Here is a 24,187-nt window from a genome sequence, read left to right as displayed (position 1 = left end):
GCCACCCTACCACATTTCTAGTTGACACAGGTGCAGCCCGTAGTGTTCTGCGAGAACAAGACCTGCCAGACCCATCCTTTCTGTCAAATATTGACGTCTCTTGTGTTGGAGTGGATGGCCAGCCAAGACATAGCCCTTTAACAACTCCATTACGAGTTGGCTCTAGCCTGCTTGCTCGCTTTGTGGTATCCTCCACATGCCCAATTAACCTATTAGGTGCTGATGTTCTTTCACGCCTGCAAGCATCCATCACCTTTACCCCGGATGGGCAGGTAGAAATGTCCACACCTCTATCTGAATCAGACACCTCAGCCTTGTGCTCCTTGCCTCTAATGCTGCATTTAGAAAAGCCCCGTGAGAAAGCAGCAGAATTAAGGTCCAATTTCCCAGAGGCATTAAAAACACAGGTGCCCGCCAAGTTATGGTCCTCAGGCCCAGAGGACATAGGTCACCTAAATGTTCCCCCTGTGGTGGTAAAGCTTATTCCAGGGGCTAAATTACCAAGAAAACCACAATATCCATTAAAACCAGCACAGGCTGCTGCCATTTCTACCCACATCAAGGCACTCTTGGAGAAGGGTGCCCTAGTGAAATGCAAATCTGAATGCAACACCCCATTATTCCCTGTGAAAAAGAAAACTCCAAAAGGTGAGCCAGAGAAGTACAGGATGGTTCAGGATCTCCGTGCTGTTAATGAAGCTACCGTCCTGGACACCCCTCTTGTACCAAATCCCCATACTCTGCTCTCTGGAGTCCCACCATCTGCAAAATTTTTCACAGTCATTGACCTAGCAAATGCCTTTTTCAGTGTTCCACTGGACCCATCCTGCCAATACCTGTTTGCTTTCACCCATGAGATGCAACAGTATACCTGGACTGTCATGCCCCAAGGGGCACAAAATTCACCAAGTCAGTTTGCAAAGGCCATGGCCACCATCCTTGACCCATGGCAAGCCGAGCACCCAGAAGTTGTTCTGCTTCAGTATGTGGATGATTTGCTGCTCTGTGGAGATGATATACCCACTACTGAAAAGTGCTCAATTAGCCTGCTTTGTTATTTGGCAGAACAAGGATGCAAAGCTTCACTCATCAAGCTACAGTTCTGCCAACCCTCAGTAATTTTCCTTGGACATTGCCTATCTCAAGGTACCAGACATCTTACCCGGGACCGGGTAAGAGCCGTACTGGATATTCCAACTCCAAGAACCTCAAAATCTCCCCATGCCTTCCTAGGCCTCATTTCCTACTGCAGAGCATGGATCCCAGAAGCCTCCCTGCTCATGCAACCCCTCTATGACGCACTTAAGTCTGACCCTTTCTGTTTAACTAATGAAGCTCTGGACAATTTCAATGCTCTCAAACGTGCCATGGCTTCTGCTCCTGCCTTGGGCCTACCTGATTACTCCAAACCTTTCAAATTATTTGTCTCTGAAAGACAAGGCCACGCAACAGGAGTTCTCACCCAAACTAATGACTTAAGAGGCCGCCAGAGGCCTATTGGATATTTCTCATGTCAACTGGACATTGTGGCCTGAGGGACTCCTTCCTGTCTCAGGGCTGTTTTTGCTGCAAGAGAGCTCATAGAAAGAACCTCAGACCTGGTCCTTGGCCACCCCCTGGTTGTTTTGGCCCCTCATGACATTTCTGCCATCATCAACCAAGTCCAGCTCAAGCACGTGTCTCCAGCCAGACACCTACGCCTCCAGTGCCATCTTCTTCTACCTGACAACATTTCCATCCAAAGATGTCAAGTTCTTAACCCATCCACTCTTCTTCCACTCCCTGAGGGGGGTATCTATTATGGATTTATCACAGATGAAACCTACATTTACCTGCTTTGTGGATGTATCAAGAAAGTCATGCATCCACATTTGACATTTTATGAAGGTGAAAAGCCTCTCTGTGAAGGCCCAGATCACGCCTTCTGTACCATGTGGTACAAACCAGACATTACTCCCGAGCCTTGCTATGAAGATGAGCTCTACCATTGGACTGATGTTAAGCTCACTGCTCAAGATTTCTATTGTGACTCTGAAGGCAATAGCATGGTCTTGGTCCAACTACCTCAACAACTTAACTACCTCTACCGCCATTGGGATACTGCTATCCCACATATTCCTGTTACCAAATTGAAGACAAGGTCATGGAATGACCTTGGGCCCATGGCAAAGCTATGGGCCACCATGGATGAAGAACAGCTACAGGAAAATGGTATTGTCAAATACCCAACAACTGACCTTCTGGAAGCATGGCCACGCCACTTCCTAGAAAAGGAATTTCAAGATCTGGTCATAGTGAATGATTATGACCCCGAAACACCTCATGACTGTTTTGAACAGATGAAAATGGAGACAGTGCACCTACCAACTGTGCATGAGAATCCATTACAAAATCCAGATTTTACCCTGTTTGTGGACGGCTCAAGATATGCTGATGAAGAAGGAAGATATCATACAGGATATGCCGTAACCACAACAGACGAAGTTATCAAATCATCATCTTTACCGCCAGCAATGTCTGCGCAAGAAGCCGAATTACAGGCTCTGACTTCAGCATGCAAAATTTCCGAAGGAAAACGTGCCAACATCTATACAGATTCAAGATATGCTCTGGGTGTGGCACATGACTTCGGCCTAATTTGGAAGACAAGAGGATTTCTTACCACCGCCGGTACACCAGTCAAACATAGTACTGCAATTAAGGAGCTAATGGATGCCCTCCTACTCCCTGAAGAAGTGGCCGTTTTGAAGGTAAAGGCCCATGGGAAATTGGATACAGATGAAGCAAAGGGCAACCATTTGGCTGATCAGGCTGCTAAGCTAGCAGCCAGGGATCTGCAGGAAGTGGATGAAGAAGTGTCCGGACAAGAAGAAGAAGAAGAAGAAGTCCCTATTTTTGCTCTGCAAACTCTTCCTACTGATTTGCGAATTTTGCGAGAACAGCAAGCTGCAGTCACTCCTGAAGAAACCCAAAAATGGAAAAATAAAGGAGCTGTCCAAAAGGACGGAGTATATTACAACAACTTCAAATTTTGCCTTCCAAAAAATTTATATCCAGCAGTTGTCCAATGGGCACATGGGCCTGCACACCTGTCAAAAGAATTGATGGCCGCCCTCATACAGAAGTATTATGAAGCACCCGGAATCACAACATTGATCAACAGCTTCTGTAAGGCCTGTGTTATTTGTGCAAAATGCAATCCAGGAAGACCAATCAAGGTGCCTGCAAAACACCTGGCAAAGCCCATGTACCCCTTCCAGCGAATTCAAATTGACCACATCCAAATGCCCAAGAGTGGGCCCCATGAATATGCACTAGTCATAGTGGACATGTTCTCAGGGTGGCCAGAGGCCTACCCAGTGGCCAATATCACTGCAAAGACAACCGCAAGACGCCTACTTACAGAGATAGTATGTAGATTTGGACTCCCAGAAGTCATTGAAAGTGATCAAGGCCCAGCCTTCACAGCAACAGTGACTAAAGAAATTTGGACTGCTCTAGGGGTGACCCTAGCCTTCCACACCCCTTACCACCCACAAAGTAGTGGTAAAGTAGAGCGCATGAATGGCACTCTAAAAGCCAGAATGTTAAAAATGTCGCAAGAAACAAAGATGCCCTGGCCAGAAAGCCTGTCAATAGCTTTATTCAGTGTTAGGCACACACCTAGAGGGAAGCATTCACTGTCCCCATATGAGATTCTATTTGGGACAGCACCCAGACTAGGTTGTTATTATCCGCAGCAGTTACAGCTCCAATCAGATGTTTTAGTAGATTATGTAACTGAACTTGCAAGTGCCTTAAACAAAATACATGCCCAAGTTTTCTCTTCAATTCCAGATCCCGAATTGGATACAGGTGCCCATAACCTGCTCCCCGGAGATTGGGTTCTGGTCAAGAAGTTTGTGCGGAAAAATACCCTGGAACCAAGATTTGACGGTCCATTCCAAGTTCTCCTGATTACCGCAACTTCCGTCAAACTGGCCGGTAGGCCAAATTGGATCCACGCTTCCCACTGCAAGAAATCTCCTGCCCCAGAGGAAGCAGATACCGCACAAGCATGTACCTCTGGCACATCTTCTCCTTAATCAGCCTCATAAAGGCCCAACAAGTAGCCATCACCAAAGATATTAGTGGGTATACCTTCTGGTACAATTCATCATGCACCCATGTGGCTACTTACACCTTTGACTATTGTGATATTGTAGAATGCCCGTTCCCCACATCACAAATCCAGAGTATTTACAGAGATATCCCTCATTCAAAAGATCCATATGTTTGTGTAGTTGACAAGCAATGGGGGCACAATTGTAATCATTGGGGGGCGGCGGGATGGAATGCCGGGCCTGCCTGGGGTTACAAGCCAAAAAGTGCCTTATCTAAAGTAGATGATCAAGGTAGATCCCTTCTCCAGAGAATGACTTTAAGAAAGCCTGGGGGGGGTACACCAATGAAATTAATCCTTAACATTGAGCATCCAAGCCCAACGGATGCAGACCAGTATGTGATGGGAATGTATTGGAAAAAGGGTTCCTACCGTAAATTAGGGCATTTCTTCTTAAAAGATATGTGCAACTCTTCTGAGTGGCAAGGGGCCACCCACATGGTCCCTAACCCATTAAAACCTCACATCCAGACCTTTCAAGACATGATGGCCATTGCTAACCCCACCTTTGAAGATACCATGGCCGCTGAAACAGGTTTTAATGATGTAAATCTATGGTTAGAATGGATGAAATATAATGCCAATAAGCATAATAAGACTGCATGCTATGTGTGTGGTGGTGCCCGGCCTCACCTGGGCACTGTACCTCTAATCCTGCCAGTAGATATAGAGGAATGTGTTTTAAGCCTTTTTGCCTATCACTATGATTTTAACAGGTCCATATGTATTGCATGGACAAAGGAGTATCCTCTCCTAACCAAGGATGTCAAACCCCCAGATGGTATTACCGTGTATAAAGGTAATTACACTTGTTATGCTAATTATGATGGAATTGGTAAATTCTTGGGTAACTTCTCTAAGGGGTATTGTGCTACCTACAGGAGTGTCTCTATGAACTTGTTGCAGTTTCACACCAGGTCATTAGGGGATATCTACTGGTTGTGTGGGGATTTACAGTTAAGATCCAGAATGGACAAGGAGTGGTGGGGGGAGTGTACTTTGGCTAAAGCTATTATGCCTATACATATCATCTCTGACACACACCTCAACACCCATGAGTCCAGACACACTAAGGTTAAGCGTGATGCCCCAGTAAAAGGAAGTTTTGATCCTCATGTCTATATTGATGCTATTGGGGTGCCTAGGGGGGTGCCCAATGAATTTAAAGCAAGAGATGAAGTTGCTGCAGGATTTGAATCACTTTTTGCCATAGTTACCACAAACAAGAATTTAAATTGGATAAATTACATTTATTATAATCAACAGCGTTTTGTTAATTATACCAGAGACGCCCTCCAGGGATTGGCCGAACAATTGCAGGCCACATCCCAAATGGCTTTCCAGAATAGAATGGCCCTAGATATGATCTTAGCCGAAAAAGGAGGAGTTTGTAAAATTTTGCCCGACACCTTGACATGTTGTACCTATATCCCAGAAAACACAGGCCCTAATGGTAAAGTTACATTAGCCATAGAGAAATTAAATGACCTGTCTATAGAGTTGAAAAGGAATTCTGGGATACAAGATCCCTGGGAAAGATGGTTTGGCTGGATGACGGGATGGCAAAAGGCTTTAATGCATATTGGTATGGCTATACTAATTTTTCTTTTTCTCTTTGCTCTTCTCTTTTGTTGTATTCTCCCATGTCTGAGAAAATCCCTCCTGAAGACTGTTGACCAAGCGGCACCCACTTTCGCCCATCTTGAAGTTGATGACCAAGATTTCCAAGACATCAACTCACCCTGTCTGCCGCTGCAAACAATCCCTTTTGTTGATAAAGTGCAGGAATTCTAGGAAGGGACTAGCTCAGGGACAGCATCTGTCAGTGAATGGTAAAGGCCCCATGTGGAGAAGTGGTGGGTTAGCTGCCATGGGATACCCTTGGGTGTGAAGTGTTCGAGAGCCATACTGACGGATGAGTTAGCCTATTAGGGTCAGATCTAGGGACAGCCTTGCACTTTGCATTAACACCTAGCTAGCGGCCACGGGGTTTCTGTGCCTTTGGGTTAACACGTCTTCCTGGTACTAACTTAATAAAGTTTTATCTCTTAGAATCTAACATTTCATAGGGGGGACTGATGTGGGATTATTTAAAAAACCTTATTGTATTTGTATTCAATTATTGCACTAACTCCATTTTAACTTTATACTGTGACAATCCTCCATTTTGTCCCCCTAACCTGACTTCTTCAATCCTCCATTTTGTCCTCATAACCTAACTTGTTCATTTTAAAATCACCTTACATGACAGAATTTCCCAGCACATCTAATACAATAGAACAAAGACTGTATTTTCTATAAAGATATGATTAACACAGGAATTGCTGACTTTTCCTTAGATTTGCAACAAAGTATAATTTGAAGGCCATGCGAACACAGTAGTAATGAAATGTTCTATTCATAAGAGACCTTGCACCTGGCCACGAGGCCTGAGATCACCGACCGTGTAAAATGACGCTCAAGACCCCTTGTCCCCCACCCGTGTCCAGAACAATCCCACCTCTTGGTGGGTGGACACGGGATTAACCACTTAGTCTTTTGAGCCAATTAATAATATTGATAGGTGGACACTAATCCCGACACTTGACAATTAATCCAATTAATGATGTTTATTTACTGATATTCTAATAAGCAATGATGACGTAAAATGTCTCTTAAAAGGACCTGCGTGTCCGCTTTTTAATCACTTGCCAATAAATTTTCTCGAAGTTATTTTAACCTGAACCTTGTGTGTCAGACTTAATTACTTCAGCGTATATACGCAATTTATTTTATTGATTTGGACAGGAACAGATAGACATTTAAACATTTTGGTTTACTGCAAAAAGTACCATAACATAAGTACCTCTGCACTGTGAACAATCACAAATGTCTACCTATTACCCTGCTCCCTAATAGCACTCAGATCCATGTAGTGTAGGGGAAACGGCACTGTGTGGAAGTTCTGACCGGCCGCACACATGGTCTTATGCCCAAAACAGTTGCAGGGCGTTTGGTGCTTTTGCCGGTCATCTACCGAGAGCTCCTGCAGCCACAGTACTGGCTGGCTTCTAGGTAGCATTTGTTACCCCTTAATCTCAGGCATCTTCCCTCCAAAAAGCGCTACCCATGCGGATTTAAAAGTGGTTCAAAACTGCGAACCAAGTTGTCTGGGTTGGGATTATTCGTGGGTTTGGTTCACACGATGCCGCCAGACAGCCAGCTTTTGGTTCCATTCGCATGAAGGGAAAGTGCTGAAAATAGAGCACCCAGGGCAAGTTACTAATGGCAGTTGGGGGGGGGCGGGGCCGGGCCGACTGGACGCCATCCGCATGAGCTCCAGCAGCAAGCCGCCGGGAACGGCGCCAACCAGGACCCAGACCCACTCGAAAATAGCACAACCTACCGCATCTGACGGGGGAAAGCTCCGACACCCGCCCGATACCCGCATAACTCTGACCGCATGGCGGGCGGGCATGGAGGGCGGGCTCGGCCTACATGCGGCATATGAGCATCGGCCGCCATTGTAAGTGGCATGGCGCCGTGAAATGGCGTAACACAGTGCCAACCTGCCGCAAGACAAACATCCCCGGCATGGAGAGACCCTCGGCCCGGGGCCCGGCCCCGTCTCCCCCCCATGGCCGGCGGGGGATATCCCGGCCACATGGTGGCGACTGGTGCCACAGCGGGAGCCCCCGCATGGACACTATGCCGACTACCTAACCTGGCAATGGCAGAGAGACGGCCAGCCAGCTGCAATGGACATCACCATTGAAAGAGGAATGCAGAGGCACCAAAGGAGATATCTCACCTTGGGGAGATGACCTGGATGGCCGGGGCGGACCCCGGAGCTGCCGGGCCCCTGATGGACCCCCCGTGATGCCTGCCGGCCCGCAGGAGAAGTGAGTGTCCGGGCCTCTGGGTCTGGGAGGTCCCCAGAGAGCCATGTCCCTGATGCTGAGAGCCCTGTGGGGTGGGCTCGCGCGGCCCTTCCGGCGGACCGGTGGCCGGGGGCCGCGTGCACCGGTCCCAAGTATGAGGCCGGCACCGGGAGAGACACTGGGACACAATCTTCACTGGGTTTGAGGTGGTGATGGGGAGGTGCAGGGGGCGGGCGACCCGCGGACTCTAGGTGTGGGGGTCTAACGGACTGTCTCAGTTCCCGAGTGCCCACAGCAACACAGAGGACTCAGGTGCTGGGCCGAGGACGTCCCGGGGGAAACTGACGGAGTCTCGGCGGCCCGGGAGACGCACCACAACCAGGCCATGGGTGACCCTCATCAGTTTTGTTTTAGCTAACTAAGTCGCCTCTCCTCTGTAAGGGAGCCCACATGCACTCTAGTTCTAGACGTTTCCTATATTGTTGCTTACAGATTTAGTTATATTGCATGCCTCCTCCATGACGCATTAGATGCCGCCCTACCAGGCATTGTCTGTTTTCAAGTGATACCTATTTGCTTAGTGATACATGCCTCTGAAATAAGATTGTAATGCATTTGAGCTGTCTCGCTAACACACATTTATGCTGCCCATATTTTGCACCTGATTGAAGTGTTATCATATTAAAACTGCAGTACAGCGCTTACCACTGCATACTTGCTAATCAGATAGCTCCATTATATATTCTTGCACAGCAGCTTAACAACGAATGTACTCCTTGTGCTAAAAGCCTGAAAGCCATTATTTTTAATATTTGTCCACCTAATCCATAGCATGCTTATAGTGCAATTAATGGGACATTGGCATAATGCTAATAGCTATGATATAATACAGCATCACAATGCCAGACACATACACCGCTTCAGCCACAAAAGCTTTAAAGTTAGGCTTATGTTAATTCCTGTTATGTAGTTCAATAATACGCTACACCATGGAACTGTAAAGCTACATATTATTCTTGGTGCACATAATTGCCTTCACTGACTACGTTATACTATACAAGCTATGACAAATCTGCTTCTGCGTAACCGACAAAATGTTTGCACCTTTATCTACTGTTGTTTATGCCCCTGCGTGGGCGACTACCTGCATTACCATAAATCAGTTTGATATATGCGTTTATATTGTGAAAACAATAAAGATATATTCAAAACTAATGGCAGTTGGGTTGGGGAGATTTAATTTCCCAACAGAGTCTTTGTATAAGACCCATTGTGGGTGGGCAGGAGGCCAGCTTCTGCACTCCTCCATGAATTTGTGACAAACGTCCAGGGCAAGGAGTGCTTATCACAGTTACATTTCTTATTTGTTCGTTTATTAGTGTAATTCATTAACAAGGAATCACCATCTAAAGTTGCTTGAACATCAAGTCGGTGGTTGTCTTTATGGTGTCGATTCTGCTTATTTTGGGCTACTGTTTATTTGTTACAGAAGTGTTTTCAAGTCCATTGAGATGTTGAATTCACTACATTTTTTGATGGTCCCATTAATTTATTGATAATTCCTCTTTGGCAGGAATGTAAAAGCAGAGAACACTTTTTCACCAGTACTGGTGAAAGTTATGACAGGAAGTTTTGCTATGGTTGGATTGTGATAGCGTCAACATTGTTAATGAACATTTTTAATGGTACCCGTTAACTTTTCAATAAATATGGGATAAGAGAATGTAATTTCCATATAAGTGTCAGTTGTAATATTAAATGGTATTTACCAGTATATGATACTCGAGTGACCTATAAGGTAACATCAAAATGCATATACCATTGCTTATTAATTTATTTTATATATGCATTAAAACAAGATCTAAAGGGGCAGTTGCCCAGAGTCCAGGAATTCCTAAAGGGTCCATAACTACAGTGCTGCCTCTGTGTCACATGTTCAACTGGATGTATAATATATAATAAGTTATTTATTATCATTAATAGAATAATGTTAATTGGACTTGGGACTCACTACCTGGTCTGTGCTTGGAGCGTCTGTAATGTCATTCATACTCCTGCTCTGCGCATGGCCTGTGAAAGAAAGAAAGGTATTGTGTAAGTATTGTATCAAATATTACACATAATATGCCATGCTTCACATTCGCTTACTGGATTCCCAGCAATGATATCTGCCCTACTTTCTAGCACAGATTTGAGAGATAAGCACAAGAAAAGCTCCCAATCGTGTAATTTTTGTAAAGTTTTTTTACATGCGGCAAATACAAAATAAAAACAAGGTGGCTGTAGCAGAGTAGCAGGGGTTAATCCAAGAGGTCTCCGCTGGCAATAAAGATTCAGCATACAGAAGGCAGGAAACACAGCATAATTCCCATTCCCAAGGACTAGACGACACATAGTCTGGGAGTCAACTGATTTTTAATAACACCATCTCTGCTTTTATGGGATTCCCCCATGCAAGGGAGGCAACTACTATAATTATTACATTGCCCAATCACATAGATGGTGTCTCCCCCACATCTCCTCCCCTTAGCTTAACAGTTAACATCATTAAAAAGTATACATTTTCCCCCAACTTTTGGATGTACCCCAAATATGATAGGTACACCCTTAAATGATAGGTACACCCCAAATATGATAGGTACCCCCTGGTAGCCCTGGTCTGGGTGAGAAACATACTCAAAAATCACCCAGATCGGACAAGGGGTTTGGGAGTTATGGACGGGTAAAGATTTGACCGACCGCACGGGCAAAGTAGCCGAAAATAGTTCCATGAGTTTTGGCCCTGTGGTCGGTCTCAGTTCACACATCAAAAGTCCCGAAAGTCTATGCCATCCAGTATTAATTTAACGTTCGGATGAATCCCCTGGTTCGTTGGATTCATCCTACCGAACGGCGGGCCGTTCGTGGGTTTTAATCTGTCTTTTCGGTATCCCTGGAGGTCTTAGCGGTGTTTGGTTAGTCAAGTGTCCGATTTGAGTTACAGACACTTGACGACCAAACACCGCTATTCATGCGTTTAAGATGGCCGCCGCCACGTGTTCGGCATACGAACGGCGGCCACACACGAACCCTATTTAACACTGGCAACATTGTTTCATTCTGTTAATGAGCGGCACACGACCACACCAGGGTGGTTTCTCATTCGGTAGTTTTAATCGTTTCCCGAACAGGACGGAGTTATGGTTCGGGAAACGATTGCCTGGTGCATATATACATACAATACTGATACGACCATTTTAAAAGTCCCGAACATAGCCTATTTGTATCAGGACAGTTCTTTCCCAGTCTGTTAGTGGCTAGTTTTGCCACAGTGGCAAAAAATTTAATGAATAGTCTGTACTTTGCAAAAATCTGAGAATTGGAGCAGCATGGAACAAAAAGATGTTGGGACTCTTAACACACAAGTCACCAGAAAACTAAACAAGTGGTCAGCCCGTGCTTTTATATTTTGTGATCATGCAGTTTTGTAATAGTGCTTTATGAACACCTCATTGTTGTTATTTTTGTACATGAAATCAATAATATTGCACCAGTAGGAGCTTCTGTTTAATCCAATAAGCCCTCCAAATGTAACCTGGGTCCCCCAAACCTGGCTACCAGTACTCCCACAGGGCCAACACATAGTCTAGAGAAGCATGATTCCTCTTACATACCAGAGTGGTGTAATACCCTTATACTCATTTAGTATACAGAAATATGATTACAGTAATGGAACCCCTCTGATACCTAAAAAGCAGTGATGGGACCCCATTGTTCAACACACACAATTCAGTAGTCCGAATTGTATTTGATGCCCAAAAAAGGTTTTTGGGATTTGTAGATCAGCTGTTAGCTTTGTAGAGCAGAACGATTGAGCTACATCATCCAGAAACCCATGAGGCAGCAATATAACACTGCTGTTCTGGAGTTTTTAGCATAAACCCAACATTTTCATTGAAAGCTGCAGGATCATTTTAATTGGCAAAGCATGAGTATTTATACCCTAGTAAAACGTGAGTATAAAATGGACAAGCTAAGTCTGTAGAGAGAATTGTCCATTATGTTTTCATATTTTCTATATAGTTACACTATAACATGTTTTTCCTTTTTTCAATATATCAGTTAAGTTATAAAACTTAAAATGTGACTTCACACACCATAACCACTTCAGTGACTTGAAGTGGTCATAATGCATGGAGCTTGTATGGGCAGGGTTTTGCTATGAAACTCAGCACATACAGTGATTAGCCCCTCTTCTGCTGGAGGTGTAACTCCACTTTCAGCAATGTCATCGGGGCATCAGTAACAAGCCCAGAACAAGAGTTCTGGGTGGCTAATGTGAATTCTGTGCAAATTTGGCATCTGATATCAACATCCACAGCATGTTGGCACCAGATTGTGAACTGCAAGATGGCCCACCCTCTGTGAAGCTCATGTTATTACTTCAGCCTCCTTAGTTTCCCTCCAACGAGGGTGGCATAACATCACTGGAGGAAGATCAGCCTGCAGAGAGAACTTAGCCTCACAGCTTGAACGGGGGTAAGTTTGAGATGTTTTCCTTATTTTTTATTTTTTGGGGTTGGGTACCAGTATAGGAAGGTTTACTGTGGCTAAAAACAGGGCTTACTTAAAACACAGTTTTTGGTTGGTATAACCCTCTAACATATTATCAGTTAAAAAAATAATATTAATAATAAAAAAACCTAATTGCTGGCAAATACATCATTTTTTCCCAGTCACATTGGTGATATTATACACTTGGATAACACTTTCACTGGATAGCAGAATATTAAAGAAAAAAAAACATACGTAATCTTCCATAGTTTGAATTCTGTCTCATTCTCAGGTCTTCTGTGGAGCGATGAAATTGAGTTCCAACAGGAGTACTTGGAACAGGGATTCGGTCTACAAAAAACAAAAAATACATTAAACAAATCACCTTATATCCTCTGCACGGATGGATGAAAGCCTGATTTCCATTTCACAATTATTCTTATTCAAACAGTTAAGTCAAATGATGTTTGTTTCACCATAATTCTCTCATTTTGACTCACTTGTGCTGGATGAGACAGACTTCCCGATGTCCGCCAGAGACCTGTGGATGGGCTTCTTGGTTTGGTGCTTGTGTTTTCTCAGGAGGACAAAACTGATTTTGTCTCTGAGCTCTGGCTTTAACATCCCGTCCTCCACCTGCTTCTCAATGATGTCATCTTCATGAGAATATTTAACATTAGTATGCTATGTGGCAAACATGTCATACTTTGCTATGTTAAATATCATTAATAGCTATTTCTTTTACTCATTATTCTTATTATGTTATGTTTATTCAATACCTGAAAGATTTTTTTCCCCCTTAAAATCAAATAATATCATTGCAATTACACAGGGTAAGTATCCACATTTTGTATGAAAAATCTACTCTTTATTATTCATCTAAAAAATCTATTCGGAGTATATATATTCACTATGGATGCACTACACAAGGCGAAGATAACCGGTTTAAAAAATAAACAGATCCTTGTTATAACATTAAAATCTATAAAATAACTAAAGGTAAATAATTACCAACTAAACAAGTGGAAAAAAAACAATCATTTGAAAGATTATAATATAAATAAAATAGTAAAAATAAAATCAACATATAAGAAAAACTGATGTTTTGTTTTTAGTAAATGGTTTAATTCGGCAAGCTTTGGTTTGTACCTATGATCTGCGGCAGTGAATACCCATCTAAATCAAGCATCACAGTTCCAGTCTGAAGACACGTTCTCAGCTCAAAAAGACTGTGCAGGGACAATGTAGACACATGAGGTTTACTCCACCTCTCTCCTCCTTCCTCGACCTTCTCCTCAAACTTTATCCACCTAAATGAGAAGAGGAGAATTAAAGACATAACAAGTGTTCAATTAAAATACAGGTATATTAATATGTAAAAAAAACGTTAGAATTTATAAACAAAAGTGCTTACAGTGTTGGTTATAGAAAATAACGGGTTTGTCCAAAAGTGTGAAAAGGCATGTAGTTAAGCAAAAAACAGTTTTCAGATACATTTGGTCTACTTCATTCCTGAAATAACCCTACTATACAATGTGAAAATTGATTAAAATAATGTAAAATAATTTGCATATAGAGCTGTTTTAATTTTTACATCTTTTACATTGATTCATTTAGAGAGAGACAGCCGAGGAAAAAAAATCTAAAACAATTATTGCTTATTTCTCCTTTTATCCAAAACTACATCTGTTGTTTTTGTAGGGAAGCTTCTTCCCAGTCTGAGATATTTGATACCTAGTGACTGATGGAAATAATGAAATGTGTTCACATTATTTGTAATATTATGTAAACTGAATACATGACAGTATAACACTGAACACACCTGGTTAACTCCGGTTAAAAACAGCATGGAAAATGGGATGGTGAAAGTTAGGAGGGGGAGGGGGGAGGGGGGGGGGGGGGAGATTTACAATAAATGAGACAATTACAGTGACACAAAAACAATAAGTAGATGAGGGCCCTGCTCAAACCAGCTTACAGTCTAGAGGGAATGGGGTACAAAAACACAACATGGCAGCAAGGATGACAGCCACCAAGCAGGGTGGAAAAGTATCAGAACTGGAGGAGAGAGTGGAGTGTAGCTCTTTAGGAGAGCAAGAGACAGATATGGATGGGTATTGATAAGTTACTCTTGGAGTCCATAAGCATTTCTGAACAGATGTGTTTTGAGGGACTTCTTAAACAATTGAAGACTGGGGGAGACACATTATTGACGTGAAAATTCAAAGTAAATTCAAAATGATTTTCAAATTTCAGATTAAAGAACCCAAACTGCATTGCTGAAGTTTCCCAACTCAACTAATGAAATTACTTTGGTCTTACGTTTGAAATTCACGTTTTTGACCATTGAAGAAAGCTCTGCAGCTAAAAGCCTGCAGTTGGCCTCTCTGATACACAATGAGAAATCTAGAATTTCTTTTTTCAACAGTTTTAGGAGTAATTTAATTTTTTTTGATTTGGGAATTCATTATCCACTAAATATATTTGAAAAACATCTTGTAAATCAGGCTACCTCTATCAAACATCTATCGATAGAGATATTGGTAAAGTTTGTCTAATCATCATGGATTATGTAGATCATTAATATCTGCCTTGCCAGTCTTAGCCACCATAGTACATTGACACTCCAATAAACTCAGGATTAAAATATAAGCGGAAACATTTAGGATAAAATAGGCAAGCTGTGACTATATCAGCTATTTCAGCCTAAATTGTGCTATTCCGATTCTAATCATGCCGTATAAATGTTTATTGTTATAGAAAGTAGAAATACAATTATACAAAGATACAGGGACCAGTAAGAAGAGGTAGGCACTGTTAGCAGTATAAACACAAACAAATTGCAATCACGTTTCTTTTGTGAAAGAACAATCTCATTGTATAGGTAAACATTTTACAAGAAAACCAAACTCAGAAATGCATTTACAAATGGTAGACAGTTACTTCAGCCTGTGGGGCTAGAGTACACTTTCGCGAGACCCAAAGCGTTGCCATGACAAAACTCTGAATCTCTAGAGAAGAACAGCTGCACGATAGAGCTCCTCCGGGTTCCTCTCCTGTCTCCCTCCCTCTCTCCCCCGCTGGCGGCCGCAATACACTACACGTGGGCCGGTGAGGGAGATCTTTGATCTCCCTACCAGCCCGTCATGGAACACAGTGGCACTCTGATAGCGCGGGACCTGCATAGACTGGCAGAGGAGATCCTGTGATCTCCCCTGCCGGCTTCGGCCCATGGCCACCGCAGCCCACCGGGCATTTGCCTGGTGTGTCTGATGGCCAGTCCGGGCCTGCTTGATTCTGTAATTTGAGTATTTGCCCATTGTGATGGAGTTACACCCTTTATTGCTTTAGATTGTAAGCCCGTTTGGGCAGGGCCCTCTTCACCTACTGTTATCATATATCAAACATGTTTTGTCTGGTTTACCTATTGTATAGCGCTATGTTGGCACTAAATAAATAATTGTGATTAGATAAATAATTTTCTAGTCTGTGCCAAAAGGGAAAAGAAAAAGGAGGGAGAAAAAAAAGAAGAAGAGGGGAATAAACATTTAGAAGGCAAGAAAAGTAAGGGGAGGTAGTCCCCCCCAACATCCTCCCAGATTCAGATTGTAGTTAGAGATAATTCAGTGTTTGTTAAACAAACCCACAGGGTTATTTACTAAAGCCAAAATTGTTGGCAATTCAAAGTGAATTTTAAATTTTAGGTCAAAATCTCTGAATAGGAAAAAGTCAGATTTTTTTTTGTTCAACTTGGCTTACAATATTTAACTGACTTTAAATTCTCCAAGAATTCAAACATTAGAGAATAATGAATACCCTGACAAAGTGTTAGTCCAGATTTTGTTGTTTATGAGTAATGATTTGATTTTGTATCAGCAAAGTAAACCACTGCAAAACTAAGCAGAGGCAGAATAATTTGTTTTTGCCAACGGCAGAGAACATCCTTAACAGGCAGCGAGGCCATCAGATTAACAACTCATTGATATTAGTTTGATGCATCCTTTAAATGAAGCAATCATTTGTTATTTTTTTTTTTTTTTACTTTCACTGCTCACTTAATATTGAATATTGTAATTTGAAGCCATAAGCATGTAATAAATGTTACCAGTTAACTGCTATTGACCTTTGTTGCAGTTAAGAGGAGAATTTAGCTCATTTTACATTTCCCTTGCCTATAATAAAGACTTTAATAGTCAAGCGAAATTGGAGCATGCATGGCCCATCTAATCTGTGTTCTGCGGAGAATATGACTGATTTATTCTTCCAGTTCTAATCCTGCTAGAATTGTTTTTCTCCCCCCATGATTTGTTAAAGTTGCGTGACTTGTATTATGGATTACAACAGGAAACAACAGAGGACTTAAAGAAACTCCTAAGAGTTACATTTTCTCGGAAAACTGATTTTTAAGCAGAAGTACAATAAATCGGGTGATATAATCCTAATCCAATTTAACATTCCATGCCTGTTCCCTTTCTGTTATTATAATGTTTGATTATTTGTTCCATCAAAATATGAGGAATGATCAGACTAATGTAAAGATACAAAGAGTTAGAAAGAGGTAGAAGAGGAAGACAGTGTTTGTTTATTAACTAAGCTCAGTTGAGCTGCAAATTTTATTCTTAAATACCAGAGTAAAAAACTAAATCTCACAATTTTGGTGGTTATCCTGGTTTCTACCAAGCAAGGCCTTATTTATTTTACAGCAGTTCCTGTGAGTATCTAGTGTGAGCTGCTCTTGCGTGGCCTATCTAAAATGGCCAACGGCAACAATGCTGCACAGCAGGACGCAAAGGCTCTGGTGCATACCCGGGAACAGGGCCGGACTGGCCCACCGGGATACCGGGAAATTTCCCGGTGGGCCGCGGCACCTGGGGGGGCTGGAGAGTGAGAGGGAGCCCTGCTGTCTAATAAAATCGCGGCCACCGGCCGCATGTCAGTGCCGCCGGGTGGCCGGTCCGGCGGCACACTCTGAGGTGATTACTCACCTTGCGGCCGGCAGCCCCATCTCCTGTGCTGACAGCTATGCTGCTGTCAGTATCAGTGAGTGTGCCGGGCGGCCGCCTAAGCGATGCAGCAGCACACTCACTGATACTGACAGCAGCATAGCTGTCAGCACAGGAGGACTGAGGGAGGGGGCGGAGCTAACTACCAAGCTCCCTCGCGGTTCCCATAATTCCCAGCATCTACAGATCATAGAGTAGGGATTACTCTATGATCTGTAGATGCTGGGAATTATGGGAACCGGGAGGGAGCATGGTAGTTAGCTCCGCCCCCTCCCTCAGTCCTCCTGTAGCAGCAGCAGGTACAGAGAAAAATAGGGGAAGGGGAAGGGGACAAAAAGAGGGGAAGGGGGGACAAATAGAGGGGAAGGGGGGACAAATAGAGGGGAAGTGGAGGACAAAAAGAGGGGAAGGGGGACAAATAGAGGGGTAATAGAAACACTGGGGAAGGGGGGACACAGAGACTGAGGGGTAATAGAGAGACAGGGGATGGGGGGGACAAAGAGAGGGGTAATAGAGAGACACCAGGGAAGGGGGGGGGCAAAGAGACAGAGGGGTAATAGAGAGACAGGGGATGGGGAAATAAAGAGAGGGGTAATAGAGAGACACCAGGGAAGGGGGAGACAAAGAGACAGAGGGGTAATAGAGAGACATAGGGGTTGGGGGGACAAAGAGATGGGTAATAGAGAGACACAGGAGAAGGGGGGGGGCAAAGAGACAGAGGGGTAATAGAGAGACAGGGGATGGGGAAATAAAGAGAGGGGTAATAGAGAGACACCAGGGAAGGGGGACAAAGAGGCAGAGGGGTAATAGAGAGACACAGGGAGGAGATGGGGAAGAGAGACTCAGGGAGGAGAGGGGGAAGAGAGACAGGGAGGAGAGGGAAGAAAGAGACACAGAAGGTTTGTTGGCTGGGGCTAAGAACAACACAAAAGGGGCTAGGGAAAGAGAAATACAGAGGCTGGAGAAGGGTAAAAAGAAACACACAGGGACTGGGATGAAGTAAAAGAGACACAAGGGTCGCTGTAAGAGAAAAAAAGGAGACAATTGGAGACAAGATACACTAAACGAGGTAAAGGTAATAGACGTAAATTGATGTGATCCTGACAGTAATACACACACACACACACACATATATATATATATATATATATATATATATATATATATATATATATATATATATATATATATATACACATTGATGTGTGTATTAGTAACATATATTTATGCCTATAATATTTACACATATAGTAATATACATTTATATATGCATAATACACACATAAATGTCATTAATATATATATATATATATATATATATATATATATATATATATACATATATGTGTGTGTGTGTGTGTGTGTAATGAGCACGTATTGGCCCAGTCTTGTTGCTAGTTGCATACTCATGCACCATAACATATTTAAAGTGAAGAGCGCACCCATAGAACTTCAAAATAAACAAGCTAACTTCATTTTTGTTTAGTTGTGCAATTGCAGACATTCAGCATTTCAGTCCCATTACTAAAATGTCCTTAATAGGCCAAAGTAGTTGTACTGGAACATTGATTACATGCAAATGTACGTCTACTTAAAATATAGGCACTCTTTTGTTTATTTTGAAGCCCTATATGCGTTCTTTCGTTGGAGTAAGAGTTTTCAATTTCAAGTTATTTTTTCACCCTCTATATCAGCACACTATGCTGGCGCGACGCATTATTGGGCTGGTATAGAATTTTTTTCCAGGGCTGCTTTTAGTTTCCAGTCCGGCCCTGCCCGGGAAGCAGGCTTTCAATCGACAAACAACACCCTCTGCCAGAGATCCTGTTCGAACCAGCAGAGGCAAGAACCGCAATCCACACTGTACATTCCAGTGGTGCAGTTTGCTCACACAGCCTCGAGACTCACTTCTAGATGGAGCTCTGGCTCAGTGGAGCCACCTTCACGGAGCTACGAACAGATAATCCCATGATAGACGCCACACTCAGGGTCTGGTGTGGCTTGCGGTACCCCCGACAGCTAGCCACCTCACCGAACCCACTCACCCCCATTACACACAATCCGGACCTCAAAAATTTCCAGACGACGGACTGGATCTACATACATCAGTGGTGCTCTGGGAGAACACTTAAACCGTTAACAGACATACTGACGGGCCGACAACCAACCCAACTAGACACATTCCCCTACCACCAAGTGAAGACATACCACGCTAAGCTGCGAGGGAAAGACCATCTACATAGGCAACTTCTGGACTTCGAACCACTGTGCACGAATAGACGATACATGGAACATGGCGTATCATACCTGTACGCCACCCTCCTGATGAACGGAGATAGTAGCCCACTGGGTTTCATGGAAAAATGGGAAAGAGAGACCAGGATTCAACGGACGGACCATGACTGGGACAAAATATTCCTCTTAACTTACAAATGCTCCATAAGCTCGAAGTTCCAGGAAACTAGTTACAAGTTACTGACACACTGGTATAGGACGCCAGACATTCTCAGGCATATATACAACACCAGCACAGGCGACTTTTGGAGATGTGGTGCAGCGATAGGGACTAGCCTACACATCTGGTGGTCGTTCCCCCGTATAGCACCATTCTGCCAGATGCTTAACACAAAGATAAGGGAAATCACGGGCACCCACCATCCTGCAGGCATACAAAAACTTCCTCACCATCCAACTGCTCTCTGTGGCCAAGGCCCTCATTCCCTTGCATTGGAAACGCCCGACAATGCCTACTTTCAGACAATGGGTGGGCAAAGTCAAAAAAATCTATGACATGGAGATGATGACCGCCTCCCTGTGGAAACGCTCAGACAAGTGCGCCTTAAAATGGTACCCATGGAGAGCATACATATCGAAGGGGATTACATAGCCCACCCCCAACGAAAGAGACTCCAGACAAGGGTCTGGAGCGGGCAGACGCACAGCTACCGATCACAGTCCAAGAAAATGCAGGCACCGTGCTCGGGGCTCAGCGACCCAACCCGGGCCTCTCACTCTCATTCAATCTCACCCATGTCCATCCTTCTCTTAGGACCCCTATCCCACCTCTCCCCTTACCCCTTCCCCGATCCCTGGATCATGACCCACCCACCTGAATTGAAATAGACGGACACGCGACACACAACTACACACGATATGGGACTGGGAAGACGACCTGAGGGAGGTCTTGAACAGGGGGGCTAGAGGCTAAAGAAGTAAATAGACGGTACGCGACATGGGTCACACGAGCACAACATAGGGTACTCATCTACTAGGGCACCAAACACGAAGTACCGAAGAAACATAGAGAGACGCAAATAAGACTGAACTAGACAGCTTGCCCCCACACACACCGAAGAGTGAATCCCTAGGCAGTCAAACGAATATCGTACTTCACTGCCATGGCCCGTTAGTGAGGGCCAGTCAGCAAAGTATGCTATCATCGAAAAAAAACACAAAATAAGAGCAGGAACAAGCCTTGAAAATGCCAAAACCCGAACAATAAACAACCTGGCTACAGCTTGGCTACCCCAGGTAGGCAGCAACTGACCCTAGTAATCGCTAAAAGGTACACCAGTGAAACCCAGGAGCGGTAAACCATAAGCTAACCATAGTCCCAGGGCCACATATTTCCAGCACTGTTTATTGACACCCCATGTTGCATTATACAGGTCGTCTCAACTCCCCAACCTAAATGCCCCTCACAGTTCTACGCGACCCAGGAAGGACAAAGGCGCACTGGGACAGGATAACCGAAAACACATAGACCAGCAGAGGGAATCCCAGTGCCTGAACTAGGCCGGATAAGGACTTAGCCATAGGTCTGAATCAAAGCATGCTTCACGGGTAGAAATAAAGCTCACACGAGCGGTGTTGTTTATAACTGTTCACTAAACCGACATACAAGTTGCATCTGTAATATTTACTTGAACTAAACTGTTACATGCATACCCCTGTTTAAAATATAAAACTACAAAATAAAGATTGTCAAAAAAATAAATAAATAATTATTTGGTTTTGGTAGTCCGATATTTCATGTGGTGATTCTGGTTCTGGTTGTCCGAATATCGTCAATGCAAAATATTCATAAAAAACAAAAAAGGGAGCAAAACTGGGCCAATTTGTACACTGCAAAATGTAAACGTAATATAAATATTATGTATATTGTGACAGTATTCACCATCACTGGGAGCATAATACTGACACTTCACATGCAGGTCCCTGGATGACTTTGTTTAAGTCACCCTCTGCCCATTATAGCTGCGTGGTGTATATCGTAATGTTATTTGGAGAATGTCTTGTGCTATTCCATGTGTGGCTGTGGGGCCTGTGCAGTGCCACCTGTTGGTTGCATCAGTTATGTGCACTACATGAAAAGCAAGGATAGTTAATTAGATTTGCATATCATGGTTTATGCAGGCAGGTGACATATTTCTTGTTATTCTTTTTCTCCCCCACTCTTCATAGATATTGTATTGTATTATTATGAGTGCCTGTATGATTCCCTATATGATTTTGTTATATATATTGGACTGAGTGTGTCACAAAAAGTTTATTGTAATTCAGATAGGGGCTAGTCCAGAGTGTAAATAAAATATTGTGTGCTAGTTCCACAGGGAACTGTATGTCCTACCTTGTTTGTACAGGGATTCCAGCTGCAATGTTTTTGTACCTGCTTTCAAGCTGGCTTGGTCCTGGGAACTGAGAAAGAGCTGAATTCTGCAAGTGCAGTGCAATGCTGTGTTAAGGCAGTAGTTGGAAGAAAGACAGGCAGATGGGTCAATACCTGCCTGAGAGAAATAGGACAGGCAGAGGGGTCAATACCTGCCTGGTAGAAAGAGGACAGGCAGAGGGGTTGCTATCTGCGTTGGGGACAGAGAATGGGCAAAGTAGTCGTTACCTGCCTGGCAGAAGTTGGACAGGCCGAGGGATTGATACCCGCCAGGCAGGACAAACCCTTACAAATGCAAGCGCAGCTGGGGTAGCTGTAGCTGCTGGCTTGACCCGCGGTCTCGGTGATGGTCTTCACTGGTAGATCTACATCCCCGGTGACGTTTCATCACATATATATTTTGTAGTATATGGATAGGCACATTTTCCTGGCATTTCGTTCACAGGTCAAGTGAGAAAAAGTAACCAATAGAGGGAAAAAGAGGAGGAGCAGTAAAAAAAGTATCTATATTTAAATATTCATATATTGCATAAGTTTATTAAATATATAATACAAACAGAAAGATTTCTTCTTTTGTTTTTACAGCTCTTCTTTTTCCTCCTTTATTCGTCACTTTTCTTTTGATCAGTAAATAAAATTTACATTTACATTTAGTGGCTGCCCCCTAACCATCAATCATCATTTTTCCCATTAACCATCTCTTTTTTTGGCATCATGGACAGAAGTCCAAAACACAAATTAAACGAACAAGCTCATTCACTGCAAGAGTTGGTTGTTGGGTTATATATTCATATGGCACTTTGGAGTTATGGAATGCGGACAAATTGCAATTCAGCCAAAAAACAAATGCACAAGTCTAAAAAAGACAAAGCTTTGTCTTCAAAGCCAAAATATTAAAGGGATACTTTAAGCACAGCAAACATTTCATCTGATATAATTAGTTATAGTTCATTAAGTCCTCTGGTGCTTTCCCTCCAGTCAGTGTTATATCATGTTTGTGCAGTTTAACACTAAATTAGGGTCCAAGGCCTCCCATTGCCTGGCCCCTGCTGAAGGTTTGGCTAAGGCAGAGAGAGTACACAGTTTTTTTCTAGCCATGCCAATTTATACCAGCAGTGGGCACTGTGATAGGATGAAAGCGATCTACTGATACTCTCAGCCAATCACAGCCATAAATGACTTCTCAGGCTAATGTTTCCTAATTAGTCCATCTAAGCAGCACAGAGGGGATGGGCTGCTGGGGACTCTCATTTAACATTAAAACATTAAAAACAGGTTAATGATGAATAGAAGGAGAGTGACAGGGGACTCCAGACACTATAACCATTTCAATGAGATGAAGTAGTTACAGTGACTCTAAATTCTGAAGATATAAACGAGGTCAATCTATTAACCCCTTAAGGACACAACACTGGAATAAAAGGGAATCATGACAGTATATTTCCGTCATGTTTACTTAAGGGGTTAATGGAAACAGAGGTCAATGAGGGTAAACAAGTAAAAAAAACATCATATCACATTAACAATTGAAACAGTGGTCAATGAGAATAAACAGGGGTTAAACACTTTAATTCAAAAAGGTATATAATGTGCATTCTGTGTGAACATTCTAAAAGCGGAGTTGCGATTATGAAATATTTCTGTTGATTGCCCCACATTTAGAAGTCTGCCCCAGAAACACAACTCAGGAAGAGGTGCAATGCCAGTGAAACACTCATGGATACCTGGCCATGAGTGGTCCACTGGCATTGCACCTCTTACTGAGTTGTGTTTCAAAGCTGTTGTATGCAGCAGACACATACTCCAATGAATCCATGTATAAAGTGGAATTATGAGGCAAAAATGTGGTTGTTTGTTGAGCTCATTTGCATATGACTACCCATAATTCCTTGCAGTAGTGAGAGCACTGTTAAAGTGAGATTTCTGTGGTAAAAGCAAGTCTTATGGCTTGCCTGGTGTG

The 24,187-nt window shown here is 43.2% G+C and overlaps 1 protein-coding gene across 1 annotated transcript in view; it reads right to left on the bottom strand.

Moving 5' to 3' along the window:
• The window catches only part of SLC4A5 (solute carrier family 4 member 5), a 139,694-nt gene that overhangs the window by 80,074 nt on the left and 35,433 nt on the right, over window positions 1-24,187 (bottom strand). Inside the window, exons 6-9 of the mRNA XM_063448669.1 lie at window positions 13,705-13,865; window positions 13,056-13,211; window positions 12,811-12,906; window positions 10,037-10,092 (exon numbers count right to left, since the gene is read on the bottom strand). Of these exons, the coding sequence (XP_063304739.1) occupies window positions 10,037-10,092; window positions 12,811-12,906; window positions 13,056-13,211; window positions 13,705-13,865 (469 nt within the window). The remainder of the gene's footprint in view (window positions 1-10,036; window positions 10,093-12,810; window positions 12,907-13,055; window positions 13,212-13,704; window positions 13,866-24,187) is intronic.

Source organism: Pelobates fuscus, chromosome 3 (genome assembly GCF_036172605.1).
Source record: "Pelobates fuscus isolate aPelFus1 chromosome 3, aPelFus1.pri, whole genome shotgun sequence".
NCBI classification, from domain to species: domain Eukaryota; kingdom Metazoa; phylum Chordata; class Amphibia; order Anura; family Pelobatidae; genus Pelobates; species Pelobates fuscus.
This window is presented reverse-complemented; position numbering and strand designations above follow the sequence as displayed.